General features: G+C 39.5%; 3 protein-coding genes across 3 annotated transcripts; 2 read left to right on the forward strand and 1 right to left on the reverse strand.

Moving 5' to 3' along the window:
* Positions 1-5,395: 5,395 nt before the first annotated feature.
* On the reverse strand, positions 5,396-7,466 carry LOC113352318 (cytochrome P450 711A1-like). The gene is made up of 5 exons (XM_026596151.1): positions 7,306-7,466; positions 7,081-7,233; positions 6,035-6,821; positions 5,824-5,919; positions 5,396-5,728 (listed from the first exon to the last, which is right to left on the reverse strand). The coding sequence occupies exons 1-5, from the start codon at positions 7,464-7,466 to the stop codon at positions 5,396-5,398; spliced, it is 1,530 nt and encodes a 509-aa protein (XP_026451936.1).
* Positions 7,467-14,822: 7,356 nt separating this feature from the next.
* On the forward strand, positions 14,823-16,892 carry LOC113352319. The gene is made up of 2 exons (XM_026596152.1): positions 14,823-16,013; positions 16,125-16,892. Exons 1-2 carry the CDS (start codon positions 14,823-14,825, stop codon positions 16,890-16,892), a joined length of 1,959 nt encoding a protein of 652 aa, XP_026451937.1.
* A 2,873-nt stretch (positions 16,893-19,765) lies between these two features.
* LOC113354175 (germin-like protein subfamily T member 2) lies at positions 19,766-20,737 on the forward strand. The gene is given in 2 exon segments (XM_026597590.1): positions 19,766-20,279; positions 20,281-20,737. Coding segments are annotated over 2 exon segments (684 nt in total). The 5' UTR covers positions 19,766-19,787; the 3' UTR covers positions 20,473-20,737.
* The last annotated feature ends 3,627 nt before the right edge of the window (positions 20,738-24,364 follow it).

Here is a 24,364-nt window from a genome sequence, read left to right on the forward strand (position 1 = left end):
CAGACCTTTCCCTGGGAAAGTGAGCAGATGATCTCTTGGATAATAGGAGTCCTGCAGTCATCGTTCACGGTCTTCTTAGGTTGCGAAATCCATGTGGAAGCTATGGTTCGCCTTTTCACTGTCAGGGTTTCTTCGAATCCTTCGAACTGCAGTTTTTATGCTAGTGTAGCTAGACAATCATCGTGCTTGTTACTATTACGACCGACGTGTGTGATGATTGCGTCAGCGAAGTAGTTTAACAGTTTTTGTGCTTAAGCTTTGTATGACGCCAATATTAATTCTTTTATAGCGTAGATTCTGTTCATCTGGTTGACAAGTAGTTTGGAATCACCTCTTATTTCCAGACGTGTGGCCCCAGCTTTTTTATCCAGTGATAGTCCTATGAGGAAAGCTTCATATTCTGCTGAGTTATTAGTGCAAGGGAAGTCTAACTTGAAAGAATACGAGAATACTTCACCAGCAGGGGATACCAGGACCACGCCTGCTCCCCCGGTACCAATATTAGGGGTGGTAGAGCCATCGAAGAATAGTAGCCATGCCTCTTCTTTGACTAGAAAAACTCCTGGAAGATCTCCAAGGAGATCCTAGCGTAACTTTGCGGTATTTTCTCATGGGAATGCTGCTAAAAGATGCGCAACAGCTTGTCCCTTGATAGCCCTCGGGGAAGCGCATGTTATGTCGAATTCTGACATCTGAATGAGCCATTTAGCCGGTCTCCCTATCAGGGCCGATTTTGAGAGGAAAAACTTCACATGATCAGATTTGGATATCAACACCACCTTGTTGGAGACAATGTAGTGTCTGAACTTCTGGATGGAATGGATTAGAGTGATGACAGTGGAGGATGCTCTTGTGTCGATGAGTGCCCTTCGGAACTCCGTGTTCCTGACGAGAGTCGTGACGTGTAAGGATCGGTTATGACCTTCTTCTACCATCATGTCGTCATCAGTGAACACAATATCATTGATGGATATCTATGGTGTTTTCGGAGTCCCCGTGTGTGAAGGAACCAGAGATGCGTTCAATGCCATCTGATTGATAGCGGGGAATGTCTCTACTCGCTGATCCTTGGAGAGGTGCAACAGTTCGCATAAGTCCTCCACCAGTGAGGCTGCTTCCTAGTCGACTGGCTTCCAGTTGGTGACAAAACCATTGATTTGAGAATGCTCGTCTGAGATATTAGTCCCCGGTCCCTGATCTTCTAGGAAGCGTGAGTCACTTAATTGCTTCCTTCATCAGATCCACGTTCTTGGTATGGGTCTCCTGAGATCGTGCCAGATCAACCAGTCTTGGAATTTCTCTGTCGGTTGTGCCGTTAGCTGGAGAAGAAAGCTCACCATTCGTCTGGGTGGGATCTGAGTTTGCAGCGACAGTCTGAAAACCGACCATCCTTTGAAATCTAGAATTGAGGATGAAACTTGGGATATGATATTGCAACCGAGAGATCAATCTCCCACTGTGGTCGCCAATTGTTTAAGGGTGAAAATCGTTTCTGCTGATTTAGGTAATTTTGGCGGGTGAGTGAGAAACAAATCTAAACCCTAAACAAATATACTGCACGGTAGTACTTTAGATTTGAGAGATCAAGCTATACAAATTTGGCCAAAACCAAGAAATGGTCGTTCCGGATTTGCTTCGGTCACAAAGAGGAGGAGAAGGGCTGGTTTAGGGAGGGAAACGAAGAGAGTGTTGAGACTAGAGAAGTTCTGGAAGAGTAGTACTTGACTTGTATCAGAAGGTGAACGCTTTGAGAAAGCTAGCAAGAGTTCCCTTTCTAAGTGTTGTGTTTCTCCCTGACCAAAAACTTGTGTTCTGGTCGAAATAGGTAAAACCTATTTATACAAGTGCAAGTTAAACGTACCCGGGCCTCGTAAGAAAAGAAACGGATGAGTTAAATGGGAACAGGTGGTAACGCCTGGTATTGATGGAATTGATGTTCCATAATGAAAGAGCGTTTGACCATTACTTACTGCATTTACTAACCGTTTTATTCTTATGACACTATCTTGAAACGTGCATTTGTGTATGTCGCACGCTGTAGACTGCCAAACCAAAACCCTAATGAGCATCCCCCGGTTTGTGACATACGCTTTTGACGTCTCGAGTGTAGCATGTCGCTGGTGTTTGATAAGTTGATCTTGAGAGACTTGCTGGCTCAGTGAATTGTGGCCTTTGATGTAGGCGCAACATGCCATGATGCAAGGGTTGCACGGCATGTTCCAATGGTATGTGTGGCATGCCTTGGTCCTAAGTTTCACGGTGTGTGCAAGCGGCAATGCCAAAGTGCAAGTGTTGCATGACATGTGCCAATGGCATGTGTGGTATGCCTTGGTTTGCGCGGCTTGGCATGCCGGGTTGCAAGAGTTGCTTGGCATGTGCCAATAGCGCGTGTGGCGGCTTTTGCCTTGGCTTGCACCGCTTGGCATGCCAGGTTGCAAGAGTTGCTTGGCATGTGCCAATGGCGCGTGTGGCGGCTTTGGCCTTGGCTTGCACGGCTTGGCATGCCAGGTTGCAAGAGTTTCTTGGCATGTGCCAATGGCGCGTGTGGCGGCTTTGGCCTTGGTTTGCACGGCTTGGCATGCCAGGTTGCAAGAGTTGTTTGGAATGTGCCAATGGCGCGTATGGAGGCTTTGGCCTTGGTTTGCACGGCTTGGCATGCCAGGTTGGAAAAGTTGCTTGGCATGTGCCAATGGCGCGTGTGGTGGCTTTGGCCTTGGTTTGCACGGCTTCGCATGACAGGTTGCAAGAGTTGCTTGGCATGTGCCAATGGGCGTGTGGCAGATTTGGCCTTGGTTTGCACGTCTTGGCATGTCAGGTTGCAAGAGTTGCTTGGCATGTGCCAATGGCGCGTGTGGAGGCTTTGGCCTTGGTTTGCACGGCTTGGCATGCCAGGTTGCAAGAGTTGCTTGGCATGTTCCAATGGTGCGTGTGGCGTCATTAGCCTTGGTTTGCACGACTTGGCATGCCAGGTTTCAAGAGTTGCTTGGCATGTGCCAGTGGCGCGTGTGGCGGCTTTGGCCTTGGTTTGCACGGCTTGGCATGCCAGGTTGTAAGAGTTGCTTGGCATGTGAAAATGGCGCGTGTGGCGGCTTTGGCCTTGGTTTGCACGGCTTGGCATGCCAGGTTGCAAAAGTTGCTTGGCATGTGCCAATGGCGCGTGTGGAGGATTTGGCCATGGTTTGCACGGCTTGGCATGCCAGGTTCCAAGAGTTGCTTGGCATGTTCCAATGGCGAGTGCGGCAATGATTGCGCGTTTGAGATTTTGGCATGGTTACCATATATAACGTAATGTTTGCGCGCCTCGGATTTGGCATGGTTGCCGTGTGGCGCAATGATTGCACGGTACGTGCAATTGCTATGTATTGCGTGACGGTTGCACGGTACGTGCATGCTTGCCATGCTTTTGCGCGGTATGTGTGAGTGGCATGATTGCCATGCTTTTGCGCAATGATCGCACGGTACGTGCAATTGCTATGTATTGCGCGATGATTGCACGGTACGTTATTTGGCATGTTTGCCATGCTTTTGCACAATGGTTGTGCGGTATGCATAGACTTATGGTTTCGTGCATCGAAACCCTAATTTAGTATTCGAAAAAGGGTACCCTGGTAATTTTTACATAAGCGCGTTAAATGCCCTAATAAATGTGTTAGTGTCACTGGTGACGTCATGCTACACGTGAGGTTTTACGGTTTTACCCCTTGTTCAAAAACCACCATCAACATCAGTATTGACCTCTTTATCGTCAGTCAAATCGGGAATATCTTCTTCATCTAATCCTGTGTGTTTCAACAACTTGACAAGATAGTATTCATGTGAGTTGAATTTGTGCAATAAATTTTCTGTCACAGAATTTGTTATCTTTTCTGTCCAAGAGGTTTCTAATCTATTTACGATATTTGTTTCCATGTCAGCAAGGTCTGCCTTGGTAAGAGGTTGATCTGCCATTGAAGTTTGAAGAAAATATAGGGTTTTGAATTGCGGAAGCTGTGTCAAGGATCTGTTTCTAGATAAAAATCTAAAAACTAGGTAACTGATACCAACTAGTGTAGTACGACAAGAGAATAAGGCAATACGGAGCTTGCAGGTGATGAGAAGGAAGAAAAAGATGAAAAACAGAAGAACAATAGGGTTTAGAGATGAGAATGATAGAAAGCTATGAAAAGAGTTGTTTTGAATAATCTTGATACTAATAATGTATCTTACAAGAACGTAATAATCATGTGTATATAGGCATGACAAGAACCTAAAATTAGTAAACTCTAAAAGAAGAAATAAGGAAACTCTAAAAGAAGAATTTCTAGACTTGATAATCAAGTAAACCAAAGTAGATGCTATGAATCAACTGTGACAATTGACACAACGTAAAGAATCAACTGTGAGAGTTCATACAGCATAAAGGGATCAACTGTCATTGTTGGTACAGACCAATTAGATCAACCGGAACAATTGATACATTGAAAACAGATAGATGTCCTACATTAGTATCTTCCCTGGACTCCCGATAGCTCACCAACTTCTTCACTTTGCACTTCAATCTTTTGATTGGACTCCAGAAAGTGGCGCTACACCTGAAACTATAGACAAGTGGGAAACGACAAGTGGGAAACATTCGCGCTGACTTGGCGGAAAAAAGTTCCATTAAAAGTTATATCAAGAGCATCGGATCTTACCGTGTAGCCTAGCTGTACTTTCAAATTTTAGCTACATTTTATCATGTCTGCTAATGGTTAAGAATTAAGATGGTTCACTTCCAACGGGTCAAATATTGTACATGATCCATCTATTTTTATGTACATGTGAGGTCTTTTTTTTTTTTTTTTTTTGAATTGCGCATACATGAGATAATACTGCATGATGAAATAAACAACCATCAGATTCAGAGCAATTTAGTTAGTCAAGATAGAACACATAAACCAACGAGTCCAAATGAACAGAGAGACATAAAAGAGAAAAAGAAAACATTCTGGCAAAATATCATGTCATTCTGATCTGATTTCTGTGTAAGGAACACTAAATCAATACACCAGCAGACAAGGACAACATGCAACACGTACACAAGAAAGAAAAAATATTAAGAAGCAACAGCATGAATTGGACCAACTATATATAAGTCAAATCCACTGTCAAAGTACTTGACATCTTATAGTATACAATATATCAACAGCTCTAGACCCGCAATAGGAAATTACGTGGTGTGTATGGCAACATATCTAGCCGTTGGCTATGGAAGCTGAGACCTAGTGGCATATGGCTTCCACAATAAGCAACTTAAAGTCACGCCCCAAAAGATTCTCAGGTAGAAAACTCGGGATACCTCCCCGTGGGTGTAGAAAGACTGAATTTAAATGTCTATGTAATTGTATATCTGTGTATGTAATCTATAAATATCAAGCTAAGTTCTTCTTTTAATTACTCTCAACTTGACTCCATACTTAAAGTTGAGAATGATTCCATACTCCAGAGTAACAGGTCTTTCCATATTTGGAGAATGTTTAAACAAATATCTTTGGTAAAGATGAATTAGCGTCAGCTTCATCTCTTGCATGGAAAATTTCACTCCAATACATTGTCGCGGTCCAAGTCCAAACGGAATCAAAGCATATGGATGTCTTTGTTTCTCTTCCTCACAGTCTGGGTCAAATCTCTCTAGACGGAACTTGTCTGGTTCTGGAAAATTCTTAGGGTCTTTGGCTAGGATCCCAGGTGAGAACCAGATCCATGTACCCTACAGTTATTACCACAACGAGTAGTTCACTAACTGGTCGAAATGCAGACATGTTTCAAACAGAAGAAAGCCATAAGTAGATTGATATGTATTACCTCTGGAAGAACATATCCTCCTATCTCCACTTGTTTTGATGCTTCTCTTGCGATAAGGGGGGATGACGGGTAGAACCTCATTGATTCCTTTATCACCTGTACATTACAAAACTATGTGATAAGAGGGTTTACAGTAATGTTGACATATTTGAAGGAACAAAATAAGAGGTGTGTGGGTACTGGGTAGGGTAGATAAGTAGTAGGCAAGTACTTGATCGAGGTACGAAAATTTATTTTGAAGATCATCAACTGTTGGTATCAAACCATGTCCACCAAAGCCATCAATTTCTTCTATCAACTTCTTCTCTACTTCAGGATGGTCAGCCACAAGGTAAAGTACCGCTGATAAAGTGAAAGCAATTGTAGTAGACCCGGCAAGTAATTGTTCATATGCAAGTACACTAACATAATCGGAAGTAAAGACATTTTTTAACCTTTTATCATCTGATTCCCTAGCATTTAACACGAGCGATAAGAAATCTTTTGACCCTCGGTCTTTATTGTCTTCTCTTTGCTTAACTACCTGCTCCAGCTTACTTACCAAATTCTTCTTAGATTTCTTTGTTCTCCAATCCATTGTTCCTGGAATTCTTTCCCATATTGCTTGAAATGGGCGTTGAAGTATAGGACATATTATTCCGAGTATTACTGAGAATGAACCGTTGAGGTCCATCTTAAGTTTAGTGGTGGAATATATATGTTGCTTGACGAAATCTGTGACTACCATGTCATTTTCTTGATCGTTGTTGTTGATGGTGGAAACATCGAGTGAGGTTTTTTTTGTGAGACCAAAATCAAAACCAAATGAGGCTACACCAATAATATCTGATGCTAATCTGAGAGCGAAGTGAGAAAACATGATGTCTTCTTCTTCAGATTTAGGAAGATGTTGAGCTGCAGACTCGATAACAGATTGCATCATTGGTAAAAGACTCGAAATATGGGAAGGCTGATACATTGATATTATGGAGTTTTTCATTGTAGACCACCGGGTACCACTGCAACATAATTAACTTAGTCATCATTCAAACACTGCGACTGTTGCTTGTTGGTCTAACTCAAGAAAATTAAGAATTGGTGCGCGAAAGTGAAATAATATAACAAAAATACAAGCGTGCATAAAAATCAACCATGCAAGCATATAATTAATTTGCAGAGGTGAAATTCTAGCTTTTAAGTAAGTTCACATTTTTGGGTCAGATGGCAAATGGGATAAGTAAAAAAAGTAAAAAAGAATAACAAGTATGATTTTATTACCCTGTAAAGAAAAGGCCCTTTAGGTGGATCATGTGCCCAGACATAGGAGAGGGAATACTTCGATTAGGTATATCCTTGAATTTCTTTATGCAAACTTCTCTACATAATTCTGCATCGCCTATAATTATCAGGGGTTTCCTACCCATGTGAAACCTGTATTCCATTTCCACAAATCACAATGTGAACAGGGCCATATTTAGAAAGTAGAATATTGAAATATGTTACCTATAAAAAGGGCCATATTTTTTGGCAAGCAGAGAGAAAACATCAGGACCATGCTTGGTAAGTAAGTGAAGGTGCCCAATGAGTGGAATTGTTGGAGGACCAGGCACCTTTCTAACTCGCCAATAAGGTGCATAAAGGTACATCAACATAGCAACTACCATTAATGGGATCAAGTGTTGGTTAAACTTCAACATAGAAGTCACTAACAAGCTGGTTAGGAAAAGATTAGGAAATTGATGTAATCCTAAGGGAATTAGAAGTCATCTAGTTCTAAGAAAAGGAAAGACATGTAATAAGGTAATAGGATTAGGAAAAGGAATTCATAGTTCTATATATATATGATCACCAAAGTTGTGGATGATCATATGAGCAAGATTAGAGCTTGTGTTTAGTTTTGAGAGATTTTCTAAACATCAATAAAGAGAGTTGTCTTTATATAAGCTAAGTTTCATCTTGCAGTTGTCATTAATTGGTATCAGAGCTTGTGTCTGAGCCATGGAAAGAGAAACCACCGTTGTGGGTGCAAAACAGTTCACGCCACCATCAATACAAGTTCCAATCCTCAACGCCACAAACTACACAGTATGGGCCATAAGAATGAATGTACTGATGAAAATCTACAAGGTGTGGGATACAATTGAACCACGAACAGATGATGCAGATAAGAACAACATCGCTATAGGTTTACTCTTTCAAGCAATACCAGAATGCCTTGTTCTACAAGTTGGTGAACAGGAAACTTCAAAGAAAATTTGGGATGCAATAAAGGCACGTAATCTCGGAGCTGATCGAGTTAAAGAAGCCCGTCTGCAAACCTTAATGTCTGAATTTGAAAGAGTGAAGATGAAAGACACTGATACTATTGATAGCTTTGCAGGAAAGCTATCAGAGATAGCCTCAAAAGCTGCGTCACTTGGACAATCCATTGATGAAGATAAACTGGTAAAGAAGTTTCTCAATAGTTTACCAAGATCCAAGTATATTCATATCATAGCTTCTCTCGAACAAGTCTTAGATTTAAAGAAGACTAGCTATGAAGATATAATTGGAAGATTGAAAGCATATGAAGAGAGAATCCTTGATGAAGAAAACAATGGAGAAACTCAAGGAAAAATTTTGTACACAAACTCTTACCAACAAAACTCTGCGACAAGAGGAAGAGGTCTTGGAAGAGGTAGTAGAGTAAACAGAGGCCGAGGAAGGGGAGGAAGGTTTAACTCACAAGATAGAAAAACAAGTCAGAATGATCAAAACCAAGGGAAAGAAAAGAAGGATAGATCAAGCATTATTTGTTACAGATGTGATAAACCAGGACACTTCTCCTCTGTATACCCTGAAAGAATACAAAAGATGGAAGAAGCAAACAAGAATGAAACAAGAGAAGCAGATACAACTCTTTTCATGCACGAAGTTGTATTCTTAAACGAAGGGAAACTAATACCAAAGAACTACGAATCAAAGGATGGTGAAGAAGGAATACGGTATTTAGATAATGCAGCCAGCAATCACATGACTGGTAAAAGACACTATTTTTCTGAACTCAATGAGAAAATCAAAGGACAAGTGAAGTTTGGGGATGGATCTTCTGTAGAAATTGAAGGGAAAGGATCAATTCTATTTCAGAGCAAGACCGGAGAACAGAAGCTTGTCACAAACATCTACTTCATCCCAAACTTACAAAGCAACATTCTAAGTTTAGGACAAGCTACAGAAGTTGGATGTGATGTTAGAATGCGAAAAGATTATCTAACAGTTCATGACCCAAGTGGAAGACTTTTAGTTAGAGTCTCACGCTCACGGAATAAACTCTACAAGATAAGTCTCATGATTGGAAGGCCATTGTGTCTGAATATGAGACTGGAAGATCAGACATGGAAGTGGCATCCAAGATTAGGACACATAAGCTTTAGAACTTTAAAGGCAATGTCTCAGAACAAGAAGGTTCGAGGGCTACCACAGATAAACGATGAATCAAGGATCTGTGAATCATGTTTAGTTGGGAAACAAACGCGTCAAGGTTTTCCAAAAGCAACAACATTCAGATCCTCAAAGCCTTTAGAGCTTCTTCATGCTGATTTATGTGGTCCTATTACACCACAAACCCTTGCAAATAACAAATACATATTTGTTATTATAGATGACTTCTCAAGATATATGTGGTCTATTCTTATGAAAGAAAAGAGTGAAGCATTTGACAGATTCAAAGCTTTCAGAAATCTGATAGAAAAAGAGTTAAAAGAGGAGGTCAAAATGCTTAGAACTGATAGAGGAGGATAGTTCACTTCCTTAGAGTTCAACAAGTTCTGTGAGTCAAATGGAATCAAAAGGCAACTCACAACACCATATACACCACAACAAAACAGAGTGGTGGAGAGGAGAAACAGGACTCTAATGGAGATGACAAGAAGTTCTTTAAAGGATATGCAGGTACCTAATTATCTATGGGGAGAATTTGTACGACACTCCACATACCTAATAAACAGGATACCTACGAAATCTCTGAAAGACATGACTCCATATGAAAGTTTGCGAAAGAGAAAACCAAACATAGATCATTTAAGAGTGTTTGGTTGCAAAGCATACGCAAAATTTGATTCTGCAACTCTTAAGAAACTGGATGATCGATCTCAGACTCTTGTGCATCTAGGAATTGAGCCTAGATCCAAAGCTTACAGATTATTCAATCCAACAACGAAAAGAGTAATAGTGAGTCGAGATGTGGTATTCGATGAAAAAGCAAACTGGAACTGGAAAGAAACTAATGATGGACCAAGTAGGGATCCAGGAATGTTTCACATGAGATGGGGTCAAGTAATTGATGAAGGCGAAGGACCCATAATCATCAATACCAATGGAAACAATGATGTTAATCAAGAAGAAGAAGAGAATAATGAAACCACTGAGAATAACGAAGAAGTAGAAGAAGAAGAAGAAGAAGAAGAAGAAGAAGAGATCGATGAAATAACTCAACCCATTCCACTGCGAAAATCAACAAGACAGATACAAAAGCCACAATATCTGGAGGATTATGTTCTTCAAGATGCAGAAGAATGTGAGATTATGCTACTTTCTGTTAATGATGAACCAAGGAATTTTCAGGAAGCAAAGGTCTCGACTAAATGGACACAAGCAGGTAGAGAAGAAATTATCTCAATCAACAGAAACAAGACTTGGTTTCTAGTTGATAAGCCAGGTGGGGTAAAAGTGATTAGTCTTAAGTAGAGCTTCAAAATAAAACGGAATGCTGATGGTACTGTCAATAAATATAAGGCAAGACTTGTAGCTAAGGGATACGTTCAAGAATCAGGCATAGACTTTGATGAAGTTTTCGCACTAGTTGCTAGACTAGAGACAATTCGTCTCTTAATAACAGAAGCAGCATCAAACTCATGGGAAATTCACCAATTAGACGTTAAGACAACATTCTTACATGGTCAATTGCGAGAAGATGTGTATGTTGAACAACCAGAAGGTTTTGAAGTAAAAGGAAAAGAGCATAAGGTTTATAAGTTATCAAAAGCTCTATATGGTCTAAGACAAGCTCCTCGAGCGTGGAATACAAAGTTAGATTAAATCTTAAGAGAAATCAGATTTGTTAAGTGCTTTAAAGAAACATCAGTGTACAGAAGAGAAGAAAAGGGAACGCTTCTTGTGATTGCAGTCTATGTAGATGATTTATTTTTTACTGGAAACTCCCTTAAGGTGATCAATGAGTTCAAGAGAGAAATGTCATCAAAGTTTGAGATGTCAGACCTCAGAAAACTCACTTATTACCTTGGCATAGAAGTCCATCAAGGAGTAGATGGGATTCAGATTAAACAAGAAGCTTATGCAAGGAGAATTCTGAAAGAAGCAGGGTTTTGAAACTTGTAATCCAACTAAGATACCAATGGAGTTTGGACTTAAAGTTTCAAAGGCACAAGAAGAAGCTTAGATTGATCCAACGAGTTATAGAAGAAATGTTGGATGCCTTAGATACTTGTTACACACAAGACCAGACTTGGCTTTCTCTGTGGTAGTAGCAAGCCTTTATATGCAGAGTCCATGCAAGTCTCATGGTGATGTAATAAAGCAGATATTGAGATATCTAAGAGGAACAATCAGCTATGGATTGAAGTATGGTCGAGGAGGATCAAAAGGAATTGTTGGGTATAGTGACAGTAGTCATAATATTGACCAAGATGATGGAAAAAGTACAATTGGTCATATATTTTATCTAGGAGAAACACCTATTACATGATGTTCACAGAAGCAAGACACTGTAGCCCTCTCATCCTGTGAAGCTGAGTTTATGGCTGCAACAGAAGCAGCTAAACAATCAATATGGCTTCAAGAACTGTTGGGTGAAATCAAAGGAAGAGAACCTGAAAAAGTTCTCATCAAGATTGATAATAAGTCTGCAATTGCGCTCACTAAAAATCCAGTGTTTCATGGGAAGACGAAACACATTCACAAAAGGTATCATTTCATACGAGAATGTATCGAGAAGGAGATCATCAACGTTGAACACATACCAGGAACTGAGCAGAAAGCAGATATATTGACAAAGGCATTAGCTCGGATCAAGTTTGAAGAAATGAGACAATTGATTGGAGTACAAAATATGTCACGGGTAAGGTTGAAGCTTAAAGGGGAGAATGTTGGTTAAACTTCAACATAGAAGTCACTAACAAGCTGGTTAGGACAAGATTAGGAAATTGATGTAATCCTAAGGGAATTAGAAGTCATCTAGTTCTAAGAAAAGGAAAGACATGTAATAAGGTAATAGGACTAGGAAAAGGAATTCATAGTTCTATATATATATGATCACCAAAGTTGTGGATGATCATATGAGCAAGATTAGAACGTGTGTTTAGTTTTGAGAGATTTTCTAAACATCAATAAAGAGAGTTGTCTTTATATAAGCTAAGTTTCATCTTGCAGTTGCCATTATCAAGGTGAAGAAAAATGACTTCAGAGGTAGGCTCATCTCCACAACCATTTTCAACAAGGTATGATAAACAGATGGAGCCATTAAAGAGATGGTTTGAAATATTTAACAAAGATAAAGAAAGACGATAGCCGATGATAGCTATATATATAGCAAATGGTTTTGAGTCCCAGTTCTCAACATCATGTAAGAACACAAAAAATCATAGACCAACATATCTGTGACGACCTCATAGTGAGTATCGCGTATAACATTTAGTATCGAGTATATCATAAAAGGTTCATAAGCAAGAAAACAAAATTAAAAAAAATAATAATGTTGAACATTAGGCCCCGGCCTTAATCTTATCGGTGCTACAGGTCAAAGGAGGAGATCCTCGTCGGGAATAATTTATTAATTGTAAATTAGAATATAAAAATTTGGTGCACATTTTTGATCTACCGTCATCATAATCAACTATATTATCGAGTTACGCTGGCCTTGATTGCAGCCAATGTGGTCGTCCTTAACATTACCATACTTTTAAAAGAATTTCACAGGACAATCAAAGAGATTTTTCAAAATAACTATAGAAAGATTGTATATTAAGAGAAAAAAAAATCAACCAACAGAAAATCTTCACATTTTTATTTTGGTCGATAAGGTAATACGGTCGGTAAGAATTTTAATATTAAATCTACGCTGTGAATGCATTCTGTGGTGATTCAGGCATTCAACTCCATGAATTCATAATCTATGACGTTGTCACGGAATTTCTGACTGCGATTTGCTTAGAATTATTGAATACAGAATAAGTCGGTCGGATGATTCTTCATTCTACAAGCTTCAGATGCTTGTTAGAAGAGTTTTGGACTTTTGTAGTTTGTAGTTTGAACTTTCCACATATACATGGCCGGATTCTCCGTTGAAAATCAACAGAAAACACTTATACTCTCTTATCCGAAAATTTTATTTGATTGGGTCCGAAAAAATATCTCATAATATAGGAAATGGTGTTATTTTGGATTTCTGTGATGTCTTTGTACATTAAGAATTAGTATTATAATTAAACGGGAACACCGGTAATAATGAAATAACCAGTTTCGGGTCGATTGAGGATAGCAAAATACATATAAGACAACATGGCACGGATAGCAAAATACATATAAGACAGCATGGCACTTGTCCCATGTTGTATAGGGCAAGCACGTAGTTCTGGTTGGGGGCCATACTACGAAGAACTTAGATGGGCACCAGCATTTCTAGCTCCAAAGTTGAGCAAAAAAAAAAAAAAAAAGCCTGGCCAGTGAAGCTAGCAGTGAGTTTCTGCTCGTTACCAAGTAGAAATTACCTAGTTCAATTAGGAAGTGAAAAATCAAAAAATACACTGTTTTGCTTATATTTTAAAAAATATTGTGTTTTCATGAGTTAGTTAGGGTTTCAAAGTTGTTTTCGTTCACCCCACTGCACTATAAATTAATCAGAGAAATTTTAACTTAGAGGCAGGTGTCTCCTCTAGTCCTCTTCCCTTGGTTTAGTTTTCTTTAAATGAAACTTCCATTTCCATAAAGAATAAAATAAATTCCCTTATATGATATAATTGCTAAAGAATCACTTTTTATGTAATCTGATCTTTGTTTTTTTCTGTTTTTTTTTTTTTTTCCTTTCTTGCTACCTCTGGTGGCGTTCGTAACTTGGCTAAAGAATCATCCTTCAGCTAAAAGAAGATAACATAATGGTTAATTAATAGCTGCCTGAATCTATCAACGGCAGTTGTGCATCTTTAAACTTGGGGTGTCGTTGAGCCGTTGAGGTGAAAGTGGGGATCATTAATTCCGGATATTGTCGTGAAACTGGAGTAGTTGCTTGGTGAAGGGGTGATTTTCCTTCGAAATATGGCAGCGGTTGAAGTGGATTAGTAGAGTTTGGGTTTGGGGTGCTGGTGCATGCTCTTTAAGTATACTCTCTCTTCCGGATTGTTTGGGGCTTTAATTTTATTCGCAGGTTTTCCAATCATTTAATTGACCTTTCCTGTGGTGGTGGTGGTCTGAGTAATAAAGACGATTTCGATGGCGTGAACCAATCATGCTAGGTGAACAGCAGGTTGGACTTCGGAGGCGGTTATGGTGGTAGTACCCTGGAGACATGAGCAGACTTTTTGATGCAGCATCCTGATACCTTTCTTAATTTTGGCCTTTTTTTTTTAGATTTCCTTTTCTTTTATGAATTCCTTTTTTTTAGATGCTCGATTTTTAGGAAAGTTAGGTTATTATAAATAAGGGATTGTAAGATAGTTTTTGTCATTCAGTTTTAAGAGATAGTAAACTATAGTTTTTTTTCTCTAAGCCTTGCATTGATTTGATTTTGTCATCAATTCGAGACTCTTGCATCGAATCTGATTCAATTCTTCGATTCAAGAAGTCAGGTCTCTGGAAATTTCAACCTAAATTTCTAGATTGAGCTGAGTTACTGTTGATACGCTGCGCCAGGTTGGTATCAGAGACACCTACGTTCCTTGTTTGTTAACACGATGCCAAGACCTCGTCGTGCACCATTGCGTACTGAAGCATAAATCACCCGAGATGCTATTGCTGAGCTACAAGCGCAGATGGCCACGATCACTGCCACTCTCCAAGCCCTTGTTGTTCAACAACCACCACCAGTTCGAGAAAATATTGATCATGAAAATAATAATAACAGTAACGATGGTGACAACGAAGAAAATCCGTTTTCAGAAATAGATAACCCCTTTGCAAATCTTCGCACCAACCGTCCCCTGACACAGGACAACGTCCAAATTGCAGCAGCGGATAATCATTGGGTAACAGGATTCAAAACCGAGATACCTGAGTTTCATGGAAATTCTTCGGCTGAAGAACTGCTCGATTGGATAGTCACGGTGGAAGAAGTTCTGGAGTTCAAACGAGCTCCAATGGATCGATGTGTTCCTGTTTTAACGATGCGTTTTCGTGGAAGAGCAGCTGCATGGTGGACACAATTGAAGACAACTCGTGCACGTCTCGGAAAACCAAAGATCATGTCATGGGATAAACTTACATCGAAACTTAAGAAAACATTCTTGCCTTACAATTATGACCAGCTTATGTTTCAGCGTCTCCATACCATCCGCCAAGGCACTCGATCTGTGGCTGATTACTCTACTGAATTTTTTTTACTTCTCAATCGAGTTGATATACAAGACTCTGAGCGTCAACTGGTAGCACGGTTTACGGTAGGATTACGACAACAGATTAAACACACAATCAATCTCTTTCATCCATTGACACTGTCAGAAGCACATCAACAAGCTTTAACTATTGAGGCACAAACTAAATTATCCTTTTTATCATGGTCTACTGTTCGTTCTTCTCGACCAAATCACAATCCGACTGCGACAGATGACGTTGTTTCTGTCAAAGCAGACACACCCATTGTTCCAGCTCTTGACAATCGGCAAACTCGACCAAACTCAATTCGTTGCTTTTCTTGTGGAGATATAGGTCATCGACAATCTAACTGCCCTACTAAAAACATAAGGGGCCTCCTCCTTGACACTGTCGGTAATGACGTTGAAGTAATTTACGATGAGGAAGCTGCGGAGCCACAAGATGAAGTGGAGGTTCTTACAGCTGATAGTGGACCAGCATTAATGTTACGACGTATGTGTTTAGCTCCGCGTGGAACAGATATCAACCCTCAACGACATAGTCTTTTTCATTCAAAGTGTACTATTGGAGGCAAGGTGTGCAAATTCATAATTGATTCTGGAAGTAGCGAAAACGTCATTGTTGAGGAAGTTGTAAACAAGCTTCAATTATCAACAGAACTACATCCTAACCCCTACAAGTTGGCATGGCTGGATCGAAAAACCGATGTACTCATAACTCGACGAGCATTGATTTCTTTTTAGGTGGGTGATTCATATAAGGATCAGATTCATTGTGATGTTGCTCCAATGGATGCTTGCCATCTACTCTTAGGACGCCCTTGGTTATTTGATCTTCGAGTACAACACGATGGCTATCGTAATACCTACAGTTTTCGTTTCAATAATCGCAATTTCACTCTACAGCCTTCTTTGCCCGAGAAACAGCATACACCATCATCTCCAGTCCTTTTCTTGCAACAAAAGGCTTTTGAACAAACACTTCGAGAAGAGGGATATGTTCTAATATTGATTAATTCGGTCGTCAGAGAGCCTTTACCATCACCTCCAGAACATTTTCAAAGACTATTGGAAGAGTTTCGGGATGTTTTTCCCAATGAGTTACCACCCGGCCTTTCTCCCCTTAGATACATTCAACACCGTATTGATCTAATTCCAGATGCTATTATTCCTAATCGAGCTCATAATCATATGAGTCCGAGTGAGCATGAAGAACTTAGACGTCAAGTTGAGGATCTTGTGTTGAAGGGATATTTACGTGAAAGTCTGAGTCCGTGTGCAGTCCCAGCTTTGCTTATACCAAAGAAGGATGGATCTTGGAGGATGTGTGTCGATAGCCGTGCTATAAATAAAATTACAGTACGTTATAGATTTCCCATTCCCCGTCTCGACGATCTATTAGATCAAATTGGAGCTGCAACGATTTTCTCTAAACTGGATCTTCGAAGTGGTTATCATCAGATACGAATCCGGCCAGGATATGAATGGAAGAAGACTTTTAAAACTCGATAAGGACTTTTTGAATGGCTTGTCATGCCCTTTGGCTTGTCCAATGCACCAAGCACCTTCATGCGCGTTATGAATCAATCTCTTCGGCCCTTCATAGGTAAGTTTTTAGTCGTTTATTTTGATGATATTCTCATATTTAGTAAGTCATTAATAGAACATCTTGCACACTTGAGAGAAGTACTTCTTGTTCTCCGTCGAGATCAACTATTTGCCACACTAAAGAACTGTGAGTTCGGCTCTCCTGAGGTTCACTTCCTTGGATACATCGTCTCAGCAGAAGGGCTAGCCGTCGACCCAGGCAAAGTAGAAGCAATCAAATCTTGGCCTACTCCTACTACTTTATCTGAAACTCGAAGTTTTCATGGTCTAGCATCTTTTTATCGAAGATTTGTGCCGCAATTTAGCAGTTTGATGGCACCTATCACTGATTGTATTCGTCATGATAGTGTCTTCACTTGGACTACCGAAGCAACTACAGCTTTTGAGATCATTAAAACAAAATTTTTATCAGCACCTATACTAGCTCTTCCAGATTTTACTCAAGTTTTTGAGCTACATAGTGATGCTTCTAAGTTGGGCATTGGTGCTGTCTTGAGCCAATGCAACAGGCCTATCGCCTTCTTCAGTAAAAAGCTGGCTGGAGCTCGTCTACGTTATAGTACTTACGATGTGGAATTTTATGCAGTGGCTCAAGCAATCAAACACTGGAGACATTATCTTTTCCATAAAGAATTTGTTCTCTACACAGATCATGATGCTTTAAAACACCTGAATAGTCAAGATAAAGTTTCAGCTCGTCATGTATCATGGATATCTTACTTGCAACAATTTACGTTCGTTATCAAACACACGTCAGGTGTTTCCAATCGAGTTGCTGATGCACTTAGTCGTCGTCATTTTTTGCTGAGTGTTCTTCATGTCTCAGTTCCGGGATTTTCCACCTTTGCTGATTTGTATGAGTCTGATGATTTCTTTGGTAGAGTTCTTCTTGACGTTCAGAATGGTCTTTCTCGAGATTTCACTATGCATGATGGCTTTATTTTTCGAGACAGTCGTCTTTGCATTCCATACTGCAGCCTCCGTCTTAAACTTGTTGCTGAAACACATAATGAAGGTCACATTGGTCGCGACCGGATGTTGCATTTACTTTCTCAATCTTATTTTTGGCCTGCATTGAGACGTGATGTTGAGCGTTTTGTCGAACGCTGTACAGTGTGTCAGACATCAAAAGGTCATGCCACGAATGCCGGTCTCTACCTTCCTCTTCCTATTCCAACACAACCATGGACAGACATCAGTATGGACTTTGAGATGGGTTTTCCTCGTACACAAAAGGGTTTCGATTCAATCTTTGTCATTGTTGATCGTTTCTCCAAGATGGTACACTTCATTCCATGTAAAAAGACAACAGATGCAGTCCAAGTCGCAATACTTTTCTTTCGAGAGGTTTACAGACTCCATGGTTTGCCAACTTCCATCGTTTCTGATCGGGATTCTCGGTTCTTAGGTCATTTTTGGAGGTCTTTATGGAAATTACTAGGAACCAGCCTTGACATGAGCTCCGGTTATCATCCTCAAACGGACGGTCAAACAGAAGTGACCAATAGATCTTTGGGGAATTTGCTTCGCTGTCTTGTGGGTGATTCTATTAAAACTTGGGATTCAAAACTTCCTCAAGCAGAGTTTTCTCATAATCATTCACTAAATAGAAGTTCGGGGTTCAGTCCATTTCAGGTCGTTTATGGTCTTCTCCCTCGTGGTCCTTTGGATTATCTACTCTTCCAGACCGTACACGTCTTCATGGTGTAGCTGATGATTTTGTAGACAACATTCATAAGGTTCATACGCAGGTTATTGCCAATCTCGAATCATCATCCTCAAAGTACAAAGCTGTGTCTGATTCTCGTCGCCGTCGTGTTCTCTTCGAAGTAGGTGATCAAGTTTGGGTATTTCTCACTAAAGATCGAATGCCGGCTCATGCTTATAATAAACTCAAGGCAAAGAAAATAGGTCCTCTCACGGTCGTGGAACGAATTAATGACAATGCTTATCGCCTACAACTTCCAGCGAACATCAACACTTCGGATGTCTTCAATGTCCGTTATTTATCACGTTTTGTTCCACCAGACCCAGTTCCAGATTCGTGGTCGAATCCTTCTAACCCGGCGGGACCTGATGCAGCATCCTGATACCTTTCCTAATTTTGGCCTTTTTTTTAGATTTCCTTTTCTTTTATGAATTCCTTTTTTTTAGATGCTCGATTTTTGGGAAAGTTAGGTTATTATAAATAAGGGATTGTAAGATAGTTTTTGTCATTCAGTTTTAAGAGATAGTAAACTAGAGTTTTTTTTCTCTAAAGCCTTGCATTGATTTGATTCTGTCATCAATTCGAGAGCCTTGCATCGAATCTGATTCAATTCTTCGATTCAAGAAGTCAGGTCTCTGGAAATTTCAACCTAAATTTCTAGATTGAGCTGAGTTACTGTTGATACGCTGCGCCACTTTTTCACAAAATTAAGGCTCCGCATTTACTGGGATTGGCTTGACCGTGAACGTGTCTACTGAATCGTCACCCCTTACGTCTTTTCATTAGAAAATGTCATAGAAAGAGTAAGCGATACGTTTTCGTCACTTTCAATCTCAATTTTATTCTGCTGTTTTAGTATTATCCGATCAAAATTTTGGTAGTCAAGAAGACAATAGTGAATTTGACTGAGTTTTCAGTATATTTTTTACGCCATTGCCCCAGCCCAAAGAGCTGGAATTGAATTTGGTCGTCAATTGCATGTTTCCAATATCTTTCCCATAGTAAAATGTTAACCTATATAAATATCGACATATGCAAACATGAAGGTCATAAGCATATTGATCTACACCAAGTTTCAAAGAAAGGAAGCCATGGCTGCTGCTAAGTTTAGTATCAAAACTACATCACCATTCTTCCTAGTTCTGTGTTTAACTGTGTTCCTATTTTTTACTTTGTCATGCTTTGCTGATCCAGACGAGCTACAAGACTTTTGTGTTGCTGACTTGAATGCCACAACTATCCTGAATTGGTTCCCTAGCAAGCCGGTGTCCGAAGTTACATCAAATGATTTCTTTTATAGTGGCTTGGTGAAAGAAGCAAGCACAGCGAATCCCTTAGGGCTTGGAGTGAGATTAGGTGATGTTAATAATTTCCCTGGGTTAAACACCGTTGGACTTTCGGTAAACCGAGCCGACTTTGCACCTGGTGGAGTGATTCCACTGCACACACACCCTCGCGCAAGTGAAGCTGTATTTATCATAAAAGGGGAAGTTCTTGTCGGGTTCATAACTACTACTAATGTTTTGTACTCAAAGGTTCTCAAAGCTGGAGAGATGTTTATTGTTCCGAAAGGACTTGTGCACTTAATTTCTAAAGAACGTTGGACGGGGGAAGGCTAGCGGGCTAGCTATTTTCAATAGTCAACTGGCCGGAACTGCAATACTTGCTAATAACCTCTTTGGTTCTAAGCCAACAACTCCTACCGATATCTTGGCTAAGAACTTCCCAGTTGATGAGAACGTCATCACCAGCATAAAATCCAAGTTTGGTAACTAAGCAAGATAACTGAATTTGTATTCGTTTATTTGTAATAAGGAACACTAGATTTGTGCTCGTGAGACGCACCGGGTATTTTTTCCTTTTAACTTGGTGTGCCAGGGACTTCCTCGACCCCGTGATCATGTATTTTTGATTTGGTGTGTGCGGGGCTTCGTCCTGCCCCGTGGTCATGTATTTTTTATTTTGTGTGAGCGGTGCTTCGCCCGCCCCGTGGCAATGCATTTTTTATTTCGCGTGCCTGTCCCATGGCGAGCCATTTTATATTTTGTACACACGGAGCTTTGCCCCACCCGTGGCGATAAATTTTTTATTTGGTGCGCTCGGGACTTCGCCCCGCCATGTGGCAATGTATTTTTCATTTGTTGTGGCGGGGAAAATACATTAAATATGTGTATATTTTATTTATTTATTCATTTTATTTACATAGAGAATATGTAGATTTTTTTCCCATATATGTGAATTTCGAAAAAAGGCAGGCCATGCATTTTTGATTGGTGTGCGTGGGGCTTCGCCCCGTCCCGTGGCAATGCATTTTTTTTTATTGTTCGCCCACCCCCGTCGCGAGCCATTTATTATTTGGTATGCACGGGACTTTTCCCCTCCCCGTGGTGATATATTTTTTATTTGGTGTGTACGCGGCGAAGTATATTTTATTTGTTGTGGCGAGGAAAATACATTAAATATGTGTAAATTTTATTATTTATTCTTTTTATTTTCGTAGAGAATATGTGTGAAATATGTGGATTCTTTTCCTTTTATATGTTAATTTCCAAGAAATATGATAGGTACTCGATTTCCAAATTTTTAAATTTTTAATCCAATTACCCGTTGCCAAGTGTCCTCACCTAAATAATGTTACGTAATGAATTCCAAATTGAATTCGTTTTCTTTTTTCGTATTTTTTTTCCTATTCTTTTCAAACCAATTATACGTTGTCATTTGTCCTCACCAAAACGTCCATTGAGAGTTTTCTTCTTTATTTGTTTAGACTTTTAGGTCTTTTTGAGATACCCCTGCTTTATTTATCTTTAAATCTCACGATTGTACGCATCATGCACCAAACTTTTCGTGATCCTAATTATACATGTTGACGTCTGAAATCGGGAGTCAATTAGTTTCCTCGAACGACAATCAAATTATAGTCCACCACCAGCTTTGCGATTGTTGTTGTAATTTGAAAAACCTACGAGCTTAAAATTGAAGCGAACAATCCTGTAAATGATCCGCTTTAAGATCTGAACCTAAACAAGTCTAAATCAATCACAAGAATATTTTAAAAGAAAAAAAGGAAAAAAGGTAGCGTGTCGATACTGTTATCCGTCAAATGGATCAAACCGCATGCAAACAAGATTTATTTTTTTATTTTTATTTTCTTTTGGATGGTAAAGGTCAAAATTTAATTAGAAAAAAAGTTGTATAAATCAGCCCATATACAATCAGGTTTTACTATCCCAAAGGCCCAATTCCCTGTAACAGAATTTTACAGTTACAGAATTCCCAGGTATGGGTTCCCGTTTAAGATGATACATACGAAATTGAACCAAGAGAAGATGCTCCCCTATTGATAGATCATTCTCTTGATGTCAATAATCACCAACTCTACATCTGCCTCTTTTGTGTGCCATGATGCGCCCGTTTCTTTCTTCCCACACTGCCCAGCAGATTGCAAAAGGCAAGGTGTACCAAAAAAAAAATTGGCAATTTCTTGTAGTATGCCAGAGCAGAAATTGATCATTAATTTTTGTCTTATGAGACCAAGTCGGATCCATGAAGTTGTTGAAGTGATCCCAAATTTTTCGGAGAACTTGCAGTTCAGTAGTATGTGGTTCACATCTTCGTCCACTTCATTGCAAATGTAGCATCTGGTGTTGTCAATCTGGCACTCTCTTGTTTAGATTGTCTATAGAAGGAATTACATTATTCATTTCCAACCATGCCAGTAATTGTTTTTTAGGAGGCACCTTTTTGTTCCACATGTGTTTGAAGAGTCTCCATTCCCTTGGTGATGTTGCATAATCCTATTGCAGCCCTCCTTTGCAGAGTAAGCCGATGTGTTATACGCTTATAGCTGATGGAGTCTAACAAGTTAATGTAAATTATTACTTCTACTTGCGATAATAATGAAGAGTTGGAACAAAAACACCGTGAAATAGAATTACTAATGTTTCAATTTAAGCTTCTTCTATCCTTAGAATAAGGAAGAAACAAAAATTAAAGTTCTTCTCTATAATACTTAAAATTTCTACCCAAAATTAATTGGAAGTTACAAGTTTATTGAGGCATCTCCTTACATCAACTCAACTCAAAGAGAAAAATTAATTGAAAGAAAGAGGAAAACAAGGGTTCTAACCTAGTCTTTCATAAAACAAAACTTGGGAGGAGTAGAACTAGGATTTGAAAACATATAGTAGAGATGATGGATAGAACAAGAAATAAAGCTAAAGAAAGGGGGCAAAAGAGAGAAAGAGATTAACAAGCGTAGAAATGGTATTTAAGGTATACCACTATGCATCATCCTCCCCTAAGTAAGAGAATTCGCCATCGAATTGTCAATATCGGCTTCCATAGCATTGTCACCCCAATAAGGAACCAAATGCTTCACGTTAAGCACATCGGGTGTGCGAATGGAGATTGGTAAGTTGAGGCGATAAGCATTGTCGTTAATACTTTTTTCAATTGGAAATGGTCCAATCTTCCTTGCCTTGAGCTTGTTGTATTCACCTACGGGAAAACGTTTTTTTAGTAAGAACCGCATAAACAAGATCTCCTACTTCAAACTCAACCACACGGCGCCTTTGATCATCCTTGTTTTTGTATTTCTTTGTGAAGCTTCTAAATGCTTTCAGGTACTTTCATGTATAAGGTGGAGTTGGGAAACAAAGTCTTCCGCCTTAGCATTTGGCCTTTTCAAATCCGATACTAAAGACAAGTCAGGTGGTACTCTTGGATTGAACCCGTACACCACCATGAATGGTGAATACTCACTACTCCGGTTTACCGCAAGTTGTAAGAAAATTCCTCCTTACATAAAACTTGGTCCCATGACTTCAAATTCTCCTCAAGCAAGCAACGAAGAAAATTACCTAGTGAACGGTTTACCACTTCGGTTTGTCCATCCGTTTGAGGGTGATAAGTGGTGCAAAAACTTAAATTGGTCTTGACCAACTTACGTCAAAAATACCCCACAAAACGACTATCTCTATCTGAGACGATGGAAGAAGGAATACCATGTAAACAATAAATCTCTTTAAAAAAAAAATTGAGCAACCCTGACCGCATCCGTTGTCTTATTACAAGCAATGAAAAGAGACATTTTGGAAAAATGATCTTGAAAAAGCGGGGGTCTAACAACCACACCCAATATTTCGCTTAGCAATCTGTATGGACTAACTCCAATATACTTTCAAGAGAATCAACTAGACAGTCAGGCTCAATATTAAGAAAAGTATATCAAAGAGTTATATCTCAATTTCTCAATTCAATCTGCAATCAAACTAATAGGAATTTTCGAGCCCGATTGAATATAATAAATAACTTTGACGGTATCAAAAACCAGTATCCAAGTATCAATCAATTTGATCAACAACCAAAAGTTGGATTCACAATTGATTGAACTTATGCACAATCTGTGATATTTCAATTATATAAACAAATATAATGCGGAAAAGAAATAACACAAACGCCAGAAATTTTGTTAACGAGGAAACCGCAAATGCAAAAAAACCCCGGGGCCTAGTCCATATTTGAATACCACATTGTATTAAGCCTCTACAGACAACAACCTTCTCCAAGTTAACTTCAGACTGGAATGTAGTTGAGACCTAACCAATCTCACACTGACCAAGGTACAGTCGCGTTCCTTACGTCTCTGAATCCTAGCAGGAATCTA

The sequence above is a fragment of the Papaver somniferum genome, chromosome 2, assembly GCF_003573695.1.
Source record: "Papaver somniferum cultivar HN1 chromosome 2, ASM357369v1, whole genome shotgun sequence".
Taxonomy (NCBI): domain Eukaryota; kingdom Viridiplantae; phylum Streptophyta; class Magnoliopsida; order Ranunculales; family Papaveraceae; genus Papaver; species Papaver somniferum.

Excerpts from the sequence above, each read along its gene's own strand:
- LOC113352318 (XM_026596151.1), bottom strand. The coding sequence starts at position 7,466 with ATGGTAGTTGCTATGTTGATGTACCTTTATGCACCTTATTGGCGAGTT. Across the intron at positions 7,234-7,305 it reads AAATATGGCCCTTTTTATAG|GTTTCACATGGGTAGGAAAC; the intron begins GTAACATATTTC and ends AATGGAATACAG. Across the intron at positions 6,822-7,080 it reads AAGGGCCTTTTCTTTACAGG|TGGTACCCGGTGGTCTACAA; the intron begins GTAATAAAATCA and ends ATTATGTTGCAG.
- LOC113352319 (XM_026596152.1), top strand. The coding sequence starts at position 14,823 with ATGGCCACGATCACTGCCACTCTCCAAGCCCTTGTTGTTCAACAACCA. Across the intron at positions 16,014-16,124 it reads ACGTCATTGTTGAGGAAGTT|GTGGGTGATTCATATAAGGA; the intron begins GTAAACAAGCTT and ends ATTTCTTTTTAG.